This window comes from Macadamia integrifolia, chromosome 2, assembly GCF_013358625.1.
Source record: "Macadamia integrifolia cultivar HAES 741 chromosome 2, SCU_Mint_v3, whole genome shotgun sequence".
NCBI classification, from domain to species: Eukaryota; Viridiplantae; Streptophyta; class Magnoliopsida; order Proteales; family Proteaceae; genus Macadamia; species Macadamia integrifolia.
The window spans coordinates 13,604,401-13,621,118 of record NC_056558.1 but is presented as its reverse complement, the minus strand read 5'-3'; the positions used below and the strand labels follow the sequence as shown (position 1 = coordinate 13,621,118).

At 37.8% G+C, this 16,718-nt stretch overlaps 1 protein-coding gene across 3 annotated transcripts; it reads right to left on the bottom strand.

Moving 5' to 3' along the window:
* Window positions 1-1,262: 1,262 nt before the first annotated feature.
* On the bottom strand, window positions 1,263-16,110 carry LOC122062623 (protein MID1-COMPLEMENTING ACTIVITY 1-like). 3 transcript variants are annotated; one of them, XM_042626275.1, is made up of 8 exons: window positions 15,822-16,110; window positions 14,435-15,381; window positions 12,641-13,047; window positions 10,049-10,158; window positions 3,936-4,007; window positions 2,743-2,849; window positions 1,655-1,748; window positions 1,263-1,539 (listed from the first exon to the last, which is right to left on the bottom strand). In XM_042626275.1, the coding sequence occupies exons 2-8, from the start codon at window positions 14,840-14,842 to the stop codon at window positions 1,487-1,489; spliced, it is 1,251 nt and encodes a 416-aa protein (XP_042482209.1). In that variant the 5' UTR covers window positions 14,843-15,381; window positions 15,822-16,110; the 3' UTR covers window positions 1,263-1,486. The 3 variants fall into 3 exon arrangements, with proteins under 3 accessions (XP_042482209.1, XP_042482221.1, XP_042482216.1); XM_042626287.1 differs by lacking the exon at window positions 15,822-16,110 and adding an exon at window positions 15,720-15,813; XM_042626282.1 differs by lacking the exon at window positions 15,822-16,110 and adding an exon at window positions 15,610-15,764.
* Between the last annotated feature and the right edge of the window lie 608 nt (window positions 16,111-16,718).

The following is a 16,718-nucleotide window of genomic DNA, read 5'->3' as shown; positions in this document are numbered from 1 at the left end:
ATGCCTTAAAAGTAATATTGAGAGAGATTCAATGAAGAAAGTACCATATGCTAGTGCACTTAGAAATATCATGTATGCTCAAGTTTGTACTAGACCAGATATTATTTTCGCAACAGGAGTTCTAGGCAGATATCAGTCAGACCCTAGTCACAATCACTGGGTTGCTGCCAAGAAGGTTTTGAGATACTTAAAGGGGACAAAGAATTATATGTTGATTTACAGACATGTTCAAAACCTACAGCTAGCAGCGTATACAGACTCTGGCTTTGCTAGTTGTCAAGATGACAGGATTGCCTATGTTATCGGTGAGATGAGATCCTACGGTTACAATGTTTTTCCTCACACGTCTCTGAGCTTTCTTATGGAAAGAGGAAACCTCGCTACAAATATAAGCCAAATCCTATATGGGAAATTTATGGAAATAATCATATAGCCTTACAGAAATATATGGGAAATACCCATACAGCCCTCTAAAATTTTTATCCACTTTTGCCACAAATGAAATTAAAGACATTGTATCCCCAAGATACAAGTTGTACTCTCACACAGAAAACACTTATCCCCAACTTGTTTCACACTCTACGTTTTATTCAGAGGGTTGACCTCAGCACAACAATAAAGTTGCTTACTTGCTTCATTGCAACCAGTCGTCACAAATTTGAAAAACAGCCTCTTTGTGAAATAAGGATAAAGTTGCATACATTACGACTCACGTCAACCCCCCCCCCCCTCAGTGGCATAACTCTCTCTCTCTCTCTCTCTCTCTCTCTCTCGTGTGTGAGATTTTACTGAAATGAGTGACAAAAGTGCAAGTTCTTAGGGGGCAAAGATACCTCCCAACATTATATTATGCTAATCATTTCCTACAATTTAGCTTGTAGCACAATTCTTCCAAACGTTTATCTCAATCCTCTGGGAAGAAACTCCAATGTCCCTCTCTTTGGGGTACTCCACTCCATATTAGCTACAATTTGATAAGTGATCTCTGAACTAATTAATTCCAGACTTGAGATTACAAAATTTAGCCAGCCACCTATTTGACTGGTCAGCTGAATGGTGCTCATTGCAACGCTTTTTTACCTCTGAGAGTATGGTGGTTTCCTATATTCATTCATACAAGCAAGGCAGCCAAACTCAAACTCTATATGTGCAGAAAAAAATCTTTTCTCTACATATAAACCCACCCAACGTAGTTGGGATGAGATCGAATCACATAATCAAGACATGGGGATCAATCCATCGATCTGTGTCAAATAGCAATATCAATTCAAACAACCCTTCCATGTAAAGAAATTAACTATGATACATAAGACATAACCGCAGCAGTCAAAGTAAAAGATCTTTACATGGACAAATCATTTCATACAAATCACCAAAGTACAAGCTACAGGGAGAAACCAGCCATCGCCTCTACAATAAGTATCAAAATGAATCTCTTTTCTAAAATTTCTAACTGATAACAACCTTTTCATCTTCTAAATATCATTTAGGATTCCATGTACTGAGAGCAAGGTGGGCTTGTCTTTGTTTTTTCAGGGCCTGCAATTTGGTTCATATCAGCAAATTATGATGATTAATTAAGGTCTCCTTTTTGCCTCCCCACAATTGAAAGATAAATTAGAGCTACAGAAATAGAACTGAAAGTCGCACATACCATAGACACCACGTATCTCCACTTCTCGCCATTCTTGCACCAAGGCACAGCAGCAACACATCAAATGTGAGAGAAAGTCGTCACAAATCCCTCCCTGCCAAGCCAAGAGTACAAAGCAGCAATATCTGGTGAAAGTGGGGTACATATATATTTTCGCTACTTTTAGCATGCTAACTCAAGGAACCAATCTGAAAGAGAACACACCAAAAGTCGCAGAACACAGAAAAATGAAGGGAATTGGCTAAATAGATGAATGCTTCTTCATCAATATATATAAAATTTAAAGGAAAAAAAAGAAGAAGTTTTCTTGCCTACAGAGAGAAAAAGATATCATGGAAAGAAATTAACTCTAATTTCGACTCTACTAAAAATGAGACTCCTAAGAAAGGAATACAACTATGCTATAAAATTTAAAGTAATGACTCGGGTTTTTGGCTAAACCATAACCATGGGTTGAATGAGCTTTCCACGTGGCAGATCTGGCCAGCCTGTCAACGGTGCACATCAACATAAGGTAACCAAGGATCAGATGTACAGGACTTCAGTACACAGTGTTGCCGAGAAATCAATACATATAGCCACCAAACATCACTCATAGAGAGAATCTAATGAAACCATGCAATTTTTTGTCTAAAAACACTCACAGGGAGAAGCAGCACGGGGCCACCAAGAAGAGGCAATATATGGTGCAAGGAGAGTTGATTTGCCTAAAACTAATTAGGGTCCCAATATGAAACATTGAAACCCTTACCCTCTTTCTTCCATCTACTCCTGTTGTTTTTGTTGTTTATTATGTGCATCTGTGTAGGTAGCTCATCTAGAAGCCCCTGACCTCATGGTTGAGGTATGCCATATGTCAATCAACTGAACCAGCAAAGAGACCAGTAGAGCTTACTGCACATGGCAGACATGCCACTGAGGTCTCCACATTTGATGTACCCAACCAACCACCAACATAAAGCACCACTTGATTGAATCATCATAGGCATTACTCACTTAACTTTGGTTGGTTCAGCAATCTCTAATAAGCAAGAGAAAGAGCAACGAAGAAGGAATAAGATAGAAGAAATATAAATGAATGGATTTACCGTAATGTTTAGCATCTTGCGAAGCTTTCTCCGGATACAACAAGTGTAGCAACAGCATGACAATACCAATGAATATGCCATAAGCTCATTACAGGCTTCCGCTGATGCTGATGATCAACAAAACCAGGCATTTCTCAGTATCAAATCCTAATTATATCTATCTTTTTTCTCCAAAGATTAGCACTGACAAAGATGCATTGCACTCCAGTTAGATATTGATGTTGCCACTGGGATTTAATAAATTTATTTCAATCATAATTTATAGAAGGGTATATCTATAGTCATGAATTCGACAGTAATAAAACCATAACCATCACTATTCCAATGGTCAGAATGACCAAACCAGTCCTTCGACATTATCATCATTATTGGATCAGATGACCAACAGCCCCTGAGCTTGATCAATCCTTTGTTTGGACTTTGGATCATCCAATCCCAATGATCCATCCTACGATACTGATCCTTATAGCCTTGGGCAGGAATGGATATACGGTATCTGGGAGAAAGATCTGTCCGACAGTTAAATATTAGGATGGGTTCTCTTGGCTGCCACAGATCCACCAACTGGGTATGGGTAAATAGATACCATACTGTAACACTATACAAGATCTCCAAGTAATTGAATTTAAAATTGAATTCTTTTTCAGTTTTTATATCCAAAAATGAAACATTTAGAAACAAAAGTACACATTTGAAGTAAAATGTTAGGAATTTCAAATGTGATAGAATACTAGAACTCTTGTCTGTAGAGTTAGAAGCACATGGACTTTAAATAAAACCCTTCAATGTTTATGTCGCACACATGTGCACTTTGGACAATCCAACACACATTCCAATGCCTATATCCACATCATATCATGTCTAAATTGGGTACTTCAGGCAGAACTGAGGCAGGTATCATAGGCCCTTCCATTTATCATTCATTTGCATCCTTCTAGAGCGAACAGAAAACAATGTTTCCCCAAATTAGCAAGGAATGCTATATACATTTGTACATCAGCATTTCCAAATTTAAATTTTAACATCATAACAACGACTTCAAATAAAAAATAATAAATAAATAAATCAACATATAGTCACAAATTCAAGAGCTGCATCATATATCTTTTAAATAAATTAAACATTATTGAAAAAAGGAAATCAATGGAAACTAAAGAGAGAAATGATCTAGAAAACTATATAAATTAACTCACACATATGCCTGTTACTGGCCACTGTAGCAATCTTAGAAAATGTACCACAAGGGTAGAAGCATGTCTTCAGACCTGCAAAATAATTAAGACATAAATCTTATCATGCAAAAATGATTGCAGATTGTAAGCTCAATGGTGGGAGTATATCTCCTCTTAAGATAAAAACAAAAAATTTCTGCGTAGCGGAAATCACATTATTAAGATCTTCATTAGAAACCTAGGCTTTTTGCCAATGATGTGATGCAAATAAATCACTAAAATGGGTCGATTGGAAATAAGCTTTGAGTTGGGTTATGTATGTGTTTGGGCTTTAATCTCATGTATTTTCATTATTGTGTACCACTTTAATAGGCCGATAATATGGGTAGAAGCTAGGCATACGGGATTAGTTATATTAGGTGATTAGGTGTCTTTATTTCTTTATTTTCACTGGGATCGAGTGTTTTAGTTAGGCTGGAATAGGATTCTATAAGTCCAGTCCTATTTTGAGTCAGTTTCCTTTATTATGTCAGTTTCCTCGTAAGTTTCTGTTACCTAATTAGTTAAGGATTGGGTTTAGGATTTTACTTTTCAGTATTTGAGTCTGTTTTGAGTTTTCTATACAAGTTCATAAGGGGGACCAGCATTGTACATGAATTTTGATTGATGAAAACTGTAAAGAGAAGAGAAGAAAGGAGAGAGAGAGAGAGAGAGTCCTGTGATTGTGGAGCAATGGAGTCCCAATCAATTAGATTGGGGTTGCCCACCTTCATTCATTAAATAGATCAGCCATTACAGGTCCTACTAGAAATAGGATAGAACAAAACTGAATAGGAAACTAATACTAATTGCTAACTTCTAACTGTATTCAGTGATTCAATCCTAATATGACTAGGAAAATCCACATTCCTAATAGGTCTAAGAATTCCTAAACCCACAGTTCTAATAGGACTAAAAAAACCCAAGGGAGGAGTATACGACTAGCGCTAGACTCCTCCTTTCTCTCGATAGACTTTAATACTCCCCCTCAAGCTGGAGGATATACATAGCAACAGAAAGCTCCAGCTTGGACCAACAAGAACTCCAACGAGCACAGAGAGAACTCTAATCAACCATCATAAAGCAATCAGCAACTCCAAAAGCAATGAAAGCCCTTCCAAAGAAGACACTCCAATACCAATGAAAGCCCTACCCAAAGAAGGCAGTCCAATAGCAACAAACAGCAATACCAAAATCCCTTCTCAAAGAAGGCACTCCAACAAAAGCGTAACATCCAACAACTACACCAAAAGACCTTCCCGAAGAAGGCACTCCAACAGAAGTGTAACATCCAATAGCTACATCAAAAGACATTCCCAAAGAAAGCACTCCAACAAAAATAGTAGCTCTCAACAGCTACAACAAAAGCACTGACGAGCCTCAAACAGAGATCTCCCCAAACATATATCTCACAGAAAACTGCATAGGTAAACAGGCAGCATCAGATCGCTAGGGACCAAACAACATCAGGTTGTTGAATACACCAAATAGCATTAGGTCGATGAATATACCATCTTCAAAAGATAAAATAGTTGTTGAGGGAAAACATGAATAGATATGTCTTCAAACGAAATAATCCTGAGCAGACATAATCTTGAACCGAGTAGACAATGACATTAATCTCTCCATCACGTGCAACAATACACATGAACAAATAATTTCCAATAATCAGCATCACAAAGAATCTCATAACCAAGAGCACCATAAGAAAATAATTTCCCATTTCCCCCTCACGATAGCAAATCTGAGAAGAAGAACCCAACAACTATGGGAATTGAAGTAATCATCTCTACAAAATCAGCAACTATCAAAGCAAAAGAATAACAACCAGAAACTTCTTCCTTGAGAAAACCAATAACTATTAAGGAAGAAACAATCGTCTCCTTCCTTGAGATGAAACCAACAACAAACAGACGATAGCAACAAATCGATTCTCCAGCAACAATTGATTCAGGACAAATTCAGAAGTAGAAGACACGAACAAAATCACTGAAACTCTAGTTCTTATTTTTCTAAGAACTAGAGATTCACTAGTAGCATGATACCTTTGAACGACTCTCAAACCAGCAACTTATTAAGCTCTGATAACATGTAAAGAGAAGAGAATAAATGAGAGAGAGAGAGAGTCCTGCGATTGTGGAGCAATGGTGTTCCAATCGATTAGATTGGGGTTGCCCACCATTAAATAGATCAGCCATTACAAGTCCTACAAGAAATAAGATAGAACAAAACTGAATAGAAAACTAATACTAATTGCTAACTTCTACCTGTATTCAATGATTCAGTCCTAATATGACTAGGAAAACCCACATTCCTAATAGGACTAGGAATACCCAAACCCATAGTCCTAATAGGACTAGGAAAACCCAAGGGAGGAGTCTGCGACTCACGCTAGACTCCTCCTTTCCCTCCATAGACTTCTAACAAAACAAAGCTGCTGCTTTCTCCTTCCTGCGTGAAGAATCCCTTGTGTTTGATCAAGGCTGGTTGATGTTTAATCCATCCAAACACCTTACGGCAGGGAAGCCTGGGTGGCCTCCTCTCTAACCCATCTTCTTAGGGTACTTTTCTGATATTCATTCTCTGCAATTATGTCATTAAAAAAATACCTGAAAACTTCCAGTTCATTCTCTACAGGGAATTGTTGATTTGAAGGTGAAATCTGTAGTTGATCTTTATTATGTTTACAGAAATATCTTTCGATTCCCTCAGAATTCAGAATCTGCTTTCAATTTCAGGATCTAAAAGCTAGTTACAGAAACCCTATTCTGGTTAGGATTGTTTGGTTTCGATAGGTTCGTGACGCTGTTTCGAACTTGATTACAGAATACAGAAATTAAGAATTTTCTTTATCAATCCCTGAGTTCAATTTCAGATTCTGTCTAGTACTTAATGAAGTCCTTAGGACTGCTTACTACCTTTAGTTTCTGAACTCGAGCTAGTTTCTGTTGGTACGATAGTTCTGAAATTGATATCCAAACATCAGTTCCATGTGGAGATTATAATTCTGTTGCTTAATTATTACTCTGATCTGTGAATCAACTGATGTACCCTTTTCCTAGTCTAACAAGGATTCCCTATTATATTCTGATCCAACCATCAGATCTTTCTGAAACTTTCAGCAACAGTTTAATTCTTCTTTTATTTTCCCGGGTAGACAGTTTAATTCATTGATAGGAGATCTCGACCTGAATACCAGGTCAATCTGATGGCTGTATTTTGTTCTATGATATTCTATTAAAAAACTACTTGTGTATCTCTCGGTTTTCGATTCTGTTTTGGTACTGTTTTGTTCCTTTAAATCACTATTACGTTATGATGCAGAATGGCCTTTATCCACTTTGATTTAAAAAAGGTTAGAAGCTCAGCATGACATGTCATTTCACAGCAAAATCATGCCAAGTATATCTCGTCAAGAATATGATAGTATATCACAACTCGAGATTATCACTGGTTCAGCAAGTTATAGGTGAAGGGGTATAATTTTCTGTGATATGATATCCAACTCCATGCAGCAACTAACATATTTCATGGTAACAGTCCCTCCCCCCACTCCCCACACAAAGGGAGAAAAATAACATATTCATAGCTCAAGAATTCGAAACTATTAGAGGTGCAGTTTGGTTCCATACACATATTCATTTATGGCTGCAGTGGGATGAGAAGTTTATTTGAATAGTTGAAATGAACCTTCCCTTCCTCCCTCCATCAAAGTAGCCAGAAAATCCCATCTGCAGTCTATGAGGACAGACTGGAAGGAAAGCAGAAGATATATCAAGGAGAAGTCAGTCATGGGTAGTACGGGTACACCCTCCACTGGATATTATCGACTAATTAGGTCTCAGAGGTACCTTGTTGAAGGGCATTGGAGTAATTCATTATGGCTTCTAGGGAAAAGATCCATGACCAGTCTTCAGGTCATTTCTCAAAAGTAGCTAGACGTGTATGTTACAAATTAGGATATCCCATGAACAATAGCATTCCAAGCCGAGCATGGAACTAAGATTATCAGAAAATATTACAGGCTTGGTTACAGTGTCAAACTCAAACATTGCCATTTATCCACTTGATTTCATTGTTCGAACACCATATTATGCTCTTCTCTTTTCTTGAGGATGCAATGCGTTTAGTCCACTAGAAAAAGGATAATGATATGTAAGGGGGTAATCCCACTTCAAATAACTCTAGGACATTGGATGACTTCATATACCAGTTGGTCCTCTCCACTAAACAGCTTAAGCTTTTAGGTTGATATCTCAATATGTTATTAGAGCTTTAAAGCTCTAACACTTGACAATACATCCACATATACAACCCAGTTATCATGGGGCTACAATTGACATGTGTATGGCCACCCTCAAGGGGCCACACAGGATGGGAGTCTTATGGGATAATCCCACAATTAGGCTTATTCTGTGACATTGGATGACTTCAAATACCAGTTGGGCCTCTCCCCCTAATGACTTTAAGCTATTGGTTGATAATTCAAAACGACGTCACAGACCTCCAAGAGGAGACAACACCAAAACTAAAGGAAACCACCAACAAGGGATCACCCTCCCAAAAACCAACACCTTATAAAGGAAAACCACTCCTAGAACAAAGTCTCAGATGTTTTCATGGGTTTAGTTTTTAAGAAGATCAAATGGTTTGAATATAGAATTCTAAATACCGCTACTCTCTCTCTCACGGGTACTTGGCGTTTACCGTGGGCACGATAACTTATACACCAGATGTGCGTCCTTCCTAGTCCACAAACCATTCCGTCTGACGGTCAGAATTTCTTTTCTTTGAATATGTCCTTGGCTTCATTCGAGGGGCTTGAGCCAAAACTCAGATTGGAGAAGACTATGGTCCTTGGGTTCCCTTTATTGGAATTATGTTCCTTTTATTTTTGTTTCAAACTGGTCAGGGGCCCTTTTACCTTGGAAAATCATACAGTTACGATGCCAATTCGATTGATCCAGAATGGATCAGTCAAACAATCCATTAGGGAGCCTAGTCTCTAATAGTTGTCAAGGCGACGCCTAGGCGTCCAGGCGGTTCGCCTGGGGCCTAGGCGATAGTCGCCTTATTGCACTGCATGTCGCCTTATGTTTTGGCGCTTATTTATGCCAAATATCATTTAAGTAAATGAAATAATTTTGTTATTTCATTTACTTAAGATATTATTCATAAATAAGCAAATACCCTCTATTTGAATCCAATAAAAATAGTTTAAAAATCAAATTCCAAAAGGATGAAAAGTCAACCCCAGTCCAAGAAGAAAAACTGGATTTTGGTTATAGGGGCGATTTTCAACTTTTAAATGCTGGAGTTTTTCTTAATTATGAAAATTTTATAAATTCTATCATGTTAAAACATTGCTAAAACCCAAAAATCCGGTAAAATAATTTTTTGTTTTGATATCCATAAAATTATTTTCATTCAGGCGATTTTAATAGCCTTCGCGCACTTAAAAATAAGTTTGATCGGAGCATAACTTTGTCATTACAACTTAGATTTAAGTAATCTTAGACTTGTTGGAAAGCTGGTTTTATATTATAACTGATACAAAAAGTCTCATGTAAAAATAATATCATTTGACCAGTCAAACGATTTATAGAACCAGAGCATTTCTCTAAATTTTGATTTTTTATAACTTAATATGACTTAATGTTAATTTTTTATGATTTAATATGGCTAAATGTTGATTTTTAATGACTTGATGTTGTTTAATCTTGATTTTTTATGATACAAGGTATATATAGCTTACTAAATAGTGTTAGAAAATAGGAAAAATAAAAAATAACAATTGGTCGCCTTGTTCGCCTCAAGGCGTGCGCCTTCTCACCTAAACGCTTAGACAACCCTCCACCGCCTTGGTTCGCCTTGGCACCGTGACAACTATGGTCTCTATGCTTCTGTGTGGTATACCATCAATATGATGCAATGCTTTGCACTTTACATTTATGAACACCAACCTAGGTGAACTAGATATTAAGTTGTAAATGAGTACATGAATCATGTGCATGGCATGGGGTTGAAGATATGCACTTTACATCAATGAATAACAAGAAAATAGAACTAAGGATTAGGGGTAAAAGAGGATATACACAAAGATGGTTCAGAACAACAGCCCAGTAAATCTGAATGCCACTCTTCGTCTAGATGGGTCCCCCTATTTGACAGCAGATCATGTCCTGATGAAATCGAAGAAGTGTTTCTGGACAAAATTATTATTGTATCAGTAACCAACCACATAAGAAATATAGATCATACTATGTTATCAAAAAATATCCAGCGAAAAGAAAAAAAAGACAACGAAGTAAGAATGTAAGGCAACATAAAATATCAGAACAAAGGGGATGTAAAGGATTTTGTCAAGTTACTACAGAAGTCAAATTAATATCAGGAAGAAAATGGGACAATAGATACATAAAGCATAATAAATTAGTTGTGGCCAAAATAACCAAAGAGCGAAGGAAAGCCAAAGGTACCAAACCTTTCTGCTCACCCTAGCCACCTAGGAGTTGGCCTAATGCAAGCTTAACTAGGCTAAATATTTTAATGTACAACACCATTAAATATAGGGTTGTGCTAGCCTCAAAGTCAATGTCAGACAAAAAAGTCCTATCTGAACGTTCCCCATGGGATCACCCACTTCAGCAAATAAGAGGGGGGGGGGGGGGGGATGTGTTTACTCTTAAATAGGACAATCAGACCATGTGTCAGAGCTGACTGTAAGTTATGCATTTCATTTAATATATCCAAGTTACTTCGTTGTTAACACTATCATCATATGCCATACGACCTCCCCCCCCCCCCCCCCCCAAAAAAAAAAAGGAACTTGTAGGATATGTATTAGGTAAATGGTCAAATAACTGTGAATATCAAGTTACCATCTCAAAATATTATGAGAAAACAAGATACTAGAAATATGATCATTTTAATTTGATTTTACATTTAATAAACTCTGCAATGGTATAATTAGTTACATCATTTGGAACAGCTAATGATGCCCATATTCGATAAGATATGGCTGCAGTCATTGAGAGCAAGGGCACAAATCAGCAATTCACATATCCCAGGACATGTATAGGCAAGTCCCTGGGTTTGTTTCTTGGTTAGACAAGTATACTAACTATCTAAGTGCAAAAACTATGACTGGATAGGCAACCTATTCCTTGGGTCCCAGACGTTTGCAAAGGCATGTGGCTAGAATGCACCCTTTTCAGTCTTTACAAATATGTGTTTGGACATATGTAGTCCTCTGCATCACATACATGGTAATTTACTAGTTGGACTGCCAGGTCTTCCACATTTTCTACCGCAGAAGCTACTGTTCATTTGACATTGACGCAAGGTCCCCACACATGGTAACATTGAGCTTTTTAAGTTGCACAACCTAAATAATTATGCCAACATTCACTCCAATAACAGAAGGANGATTTTGTCAAGTTACTACAGAAGTCAAATTAATATCAGGAAGAAAATGGGACAATAGATACATAAAGCATAATAAATTAGTTGTGGCCAAAATAACCAAAGAGCGAAGGAAAGCCAAAGGTACCAAACCTTTCTGCTCACCCTAGCCACCTAGGAGTTGGCCTAATGCAAGCTTAACTAGGCTAAATATTTTAATGTACAACACCATTAAATATAGGGTTGTGCTAGCCTCAAAGTCAATGTCAGACAAAAAAGTCCTATCTGAACGTTCCCCATGGGATCACCCACTTCAGCAAATAAGAGGGGGGGGGGATGTGTTCTCTTAAATAGACACAGACCATGTCAAGCTGACTGTAAGTTATCGCATTTCATTTTATTATTCCAAGTTACTTTCGTTGTTACACTCTCATTCATTTGCCCCCCGGTGCCCCCCCCCCCCCCCCCAAAAAAAAAAAGGAACTTGTAGGATATGTATTAGGTAAATGGTCAAATAACTGTGAATATCAAGTTACCATCTCAAAATATTATGAGAAAACAAGATACTAGAAATATGATCATTTTAATTTGATTTTACATTTAATAAACTCTGCAATGGTATAATTAGTTACATCATTTGGAACAGCTAATGATGCCCATATTCGATAAGATATGGCTGCAGTCATTGAGAGCAAGGGCACAAATCAGCAATTCACATATCCCAGGACATGTATAGGCAAGTCCCTGGGTTTGTTTCTTGGTTAGACAAGTATACTAACTATCTAAGTGCAAAAACTATGACTGGATAGGCAACCTATTCCTTGGGTCCCAGACGTTTGCAAAGGCATGTGGCTAGAATGCACCCTTTTCAGTCTTTACAAATATGTGTTTGGACATATGTAGTCCTCTGCATCACATACATGGTAATTTACTAGTTGGACTGCCAGGTCTTCCACATTTTCTACCGCAGAAGCTACTGTTCATTTGACATTGACGCAAGGTCCCCACACATGGTAACATTGAGCTTTTTAAGTTGCACAACCTAAATAATTATGCCAACATTCACTCCAATAACAGAAGGAAACTGAAAATCATAACTGCCATCAGAAACTCAAACTCCACATCTGCAAGTTGAATCAGAAAACGTTTTGCATTCAGTTAACCTCAATAAGTCTATCGGAAAGACAGAAAATCTCATGCAAGAACATTCCAAGAACTAAAATTCACATATGCTGTTCTCAACTGTCAAAAGCATGCTTCCCCATAACTAAAGGAAAATAAACCTTGATGTCATTCGAGTATCATTTCCGGTGTAATAGCTTTCTTCAACGGAATGTCCTTTATCAACATTGGTATCTGAATAATTTGACTCCACTTTCTTGGAACTTTTGACAGGTGAATCTTTCTCTGTCAGAGAACTTGCAGCAGTTTCTGTGACTTCAATCAAATGTTGAATTACTTCACATTGTCCAACATCCATCTGTGCTTGTGATCTTTGTAATTCTAATTGGAGCTTCTCATTCTCTTTCTGGAGTGCTGCATCAAAAGGCAAGTTTGGATATGAACAAGAAAGAGTCTTCTTCAGCACCTTGGTGTCATTTTCCCGTCTTAGAATAGCATCCTGCATTTTTCTATCCTCTTCATCCAGAGTGTATTCACGTTGATCCCTTTCAATATCTTCCAGTCTTTCCTGGCAATTAGATGGAAAATAGATCAACATAAATGAGAAACATATACAAAATTGGGGAAGTACCAAGATGAATGCAAATAAAGTAGATAAATCACCCCAAGTTTGGATGACTACAATTAAGAGGAGAGTAGGTCTGCCTGGTTTGGCATCAACCAGAGAAAATCAAGTGATGAGTACTTGTCTAAAACATAAAATGAAAAGCAATTGCATGTCAAAAGGGGAAAGAGTTTATCTGTAGATCACCAATTCATCCATCTCTATTTTGTGCCTAGGTTTTGGCTATATTCCCCCTAGATCTTTGTTATCCAAAGGCATAGGATTCAGCACAGCATGGATTTTTAGAAAAGCAGACACTGCGGTAATGAGTTCACAGACTTCACACGGCTACAATCCAGAGCAATGGGAAAGAAAGGAATTCAAAGCTGTTCCATTACTCCTTTTCTTTCATGACATTACACATGATCTTTTATCAGAGTTTCTGTCTTTTTTTTTTTTTTTTTTTTTTTTCATTTATTCTTTTTTTTTTTTTTTTTTTTTTTGGGGGGTGGGGGGGTTTGATAGGTAAGAAGGGAAGTAGGTAACAGCTAGGAGACTCGAATCGAAACCTCCCAGTGAGCATGGGCTTTTTGCACACCACTGCTCACCAACTGCGCTTATTATCTTTTCTGGAGTTGCTCACTGAATATTAACTGTCGATAGTTCAATTCTTTAAGAGGCAATTTCTACAGAATTTCATTAGATATTGTGTCATTCTTTGCAATTGGGTCAGCACTCTTGTCCTATACAAATGTGAACACCATCAAAGTAAATTTGATGGCTGTGATGCACCCTAGTTACTCCCTTCCAAACAACCCTTTCCCCAACCAAACAAAAAATTCACAGCACCCAGATCCATCTGGTAGTTGGAGTTGTTTTCAGATATCAGATAGTTAATGCTCAGTTTGCATATTTTGGTATAGGTGGCAAAAAGGAGAACTTACAAGGAACACTCCCTTGCTATCAAATGCCAAACAACACTCCCTTTCTACCATATGCCAAACAACACTCCCTTTCTATCATATGCCAAACATACTCCCAGGAATTTTACTTTTGGGAGCTTACTAGTCGAATAAAAGGTGATTCTATTTCCATCATTAATAATTGGCTGGATGAGGTTCAAGAAGTTCATCTTCAGAAGTCTCAGAAGTAGAGGATATATATTACCATCACCAACAACGATATGTTGAGTCAATTTACACTGGCCAGATTTGACAATGAAAAATTCTAGTAGTTAATTAGAACCAGTACCAAGAAAAAGCTGTCAAGATGCCATAGCAAAAGGCGAAAACAGAACATTATACCTAATGCAAATGAAACCCGCACTTAATTATATATTAAAAAAAATTACCCTGAACCTAGCATTATCCACAAGGGTGATGAGGGGAACGATCCGCAAGTACCGATCAATCTCAGTCTGAGCCTTCCTGAATTGATACACAATGTTCCATCCCATGGCCAGCAGATATAAATAGCTCCTGTCCTGGCAGCTATTCACCAGAATGTAAGACCTTCGCAGGGCATCCTCAAGCTGCTCCAATGGCTCACGGGTTTCAGGATACTTCTTCAGCTCCGAAATTTTGAGCTGTTCTAGCAAGTTACCGATTAACTTCAAATGCAGAGCAAATTGCCTGCAGTTCTTCTTGTGCATTCTGGCTGTGCTTGCAGCCTTCACAATCAACCCAATTAACTTCACGGCATCTAGGCCTGTGAGCTGTGCAACAGTAGCAATCTCCCCGAGCTGATTCCAAGAGGCCATCTTCACCTTAATACAAAGTTAAATCCTGGAAATGGTAAAGCCCACCGTCGAATTCTCAGGACTTGAAAGCCATCTTTTGTCACCGACAAATCCAACTAATGAATCGAAGAAACAAATCTAAAGGGCGGAAAAGTGTTATTACAATCATAATTACTCCACCAAATGCATAATCGTTCCACCAATCTCAACCACAAAAAATATTTTCTCGGCGATCCTCAAACAAAAAAAACCCAATTCATGACCATTTCAGAACTTCAATCTTCTGGGTCTGTCGTTTTCAGCAACATTCCATAAGAGCAGGTAGAAAGTAATAGATATCACTGGCGAAGAAGCAGAGCTCATCAAGGACCAAATACAATGCTATCCAAATCACAAAACTTGAGAAGCCAGACAACCCAAAATTACAGAATCAAAAAATATCCAAGCCCAAGCTCCAGATGGGTCAAACACTCCTCCTCAGAGAGATCCCAGCAGAAGTGGCATTTCCCTGCTAAATCTTCAACAAGACTGGTCGAGAAGCGTCCACCATTCTTTGTCATCTGCAACGAAATTCAGCAATTAACCGACAAAATCTCAACATTTGGAGAGTACGCTTCTTCTTTACTTTCCGCAAAAAAAAATGAAGAGGACAACGAAATAAACTGTCTTCAGCGAAAAAAGGATAAACCCAAAACAAATGTGAGGAAAGAAAGAAAATTTACCAAAACTTAAATCGTTTCATTTGGTTCCATTTCACGTAATTTTTAAGGAAAGAGAAGAAAATTTACCAAAACTCAACTCGTTTCATTTGGTCCATTTCACGAAATTATCCGAAAAATGCTCGAGAATTCAAAAGAAAAATGGAAATAAAAAAGTTGCTATTGAATTAGTTGAAAACCTCTGGAGAAATCAAAGATGGTGAGAGAAAACCAGGACGAAAGGATCGGTAGGTAAAGCAGAAGAGATTCGTGAAGATTTTCAACTTTTCTGCAAGATTTACCTTTTTCTTCTTTTGACAGGTATTTTATTATCTGTCTCCTTCTACGTCAGTAGTTGGAAATAAAAAGAGTTTTGATTTCTGTGAACCCCAGCCCCAGACATTGCTTTGCGCAAAACAGCTTCCAAGTAGAGAGAGAGTGTGTGTGTGTTCTCTAGGGTTTCAGGAGCGATTTTGGACGGTTCGCGCAAGCTGGACTCTCCCTGAAGTATCAGCTACGTGTAGTTTTTCCTCTGTTGGTGTTACAGAGCTTCATTTTTAGCGTTAGTAGTAGTTTTAAGTACATACACCAGTGACACCACCATGCCGGATTCCAGACGTACTAAAGGAGTGGAGACTGAAAAATGTAAATAGTAAATAACCCTCGCCCTTCCAATTTATTTACGAAAACGGCCCCGATCTTCACGGAGTAATAGAAGATAAATTCCCGAGTCTCGACTTACGACTTACGACTTACGACTTACGACTTACGACTTACGACTTTCGACTTACGAGAGTCCCGAGACGTTGGAATTTTAATTTTTAAATAAAGTCAATAAACCGTGGAAATAAGTAAAATGTAGGGATGGAATTACTGTCTATTGACTCTATTCTTTCTCTCTTACCAAAAAAAAGGAAAAATTACTGTCTATTCACTTAACTGTAACGTCAGTAAATGATAATTCTTCACTAACGTCGTCAATGGCAGGGTAGTTTTGTCATTTTTTCTCACCGTCAAGTAAGGACGTCAAAACCTAAATCGACCTGATAAAATCGGCTGGGTCGAACCGAAGTCTTGTTAGGTCGGTTTCAACTTGAAACATTGTAATCCCAATATCAAATCAAACCACATTAAAAATCGAATCAACCTAAAACCAAATTAAAACTAGCTCAAAATTCAGATCGGAACCGAAATCAAAC

Coding starts and splice junctions, on each gene's coding strand:
- LOC122062623 (XM_042626275.1), bottom strand. CDS start 14,842: ATGGCCTCTTGGAATCAGCTCGGGGAGATTGCTACTGTTGCACAGCTC. Junction 4,008..10,048: donor TTGTTCTGAACCATCTTTGT/GTATATCCTCTT, acceptor ATTATTTTGCAG/GTCTGAAGACATGCTTCTAC. Junction 1,540..1,654: donor GGAGATACGTGGTGTCTATG/GTATGTGCGACT, acceptor ACCAAATTGCAG/GCCCTGAAAAAACAAAGACA.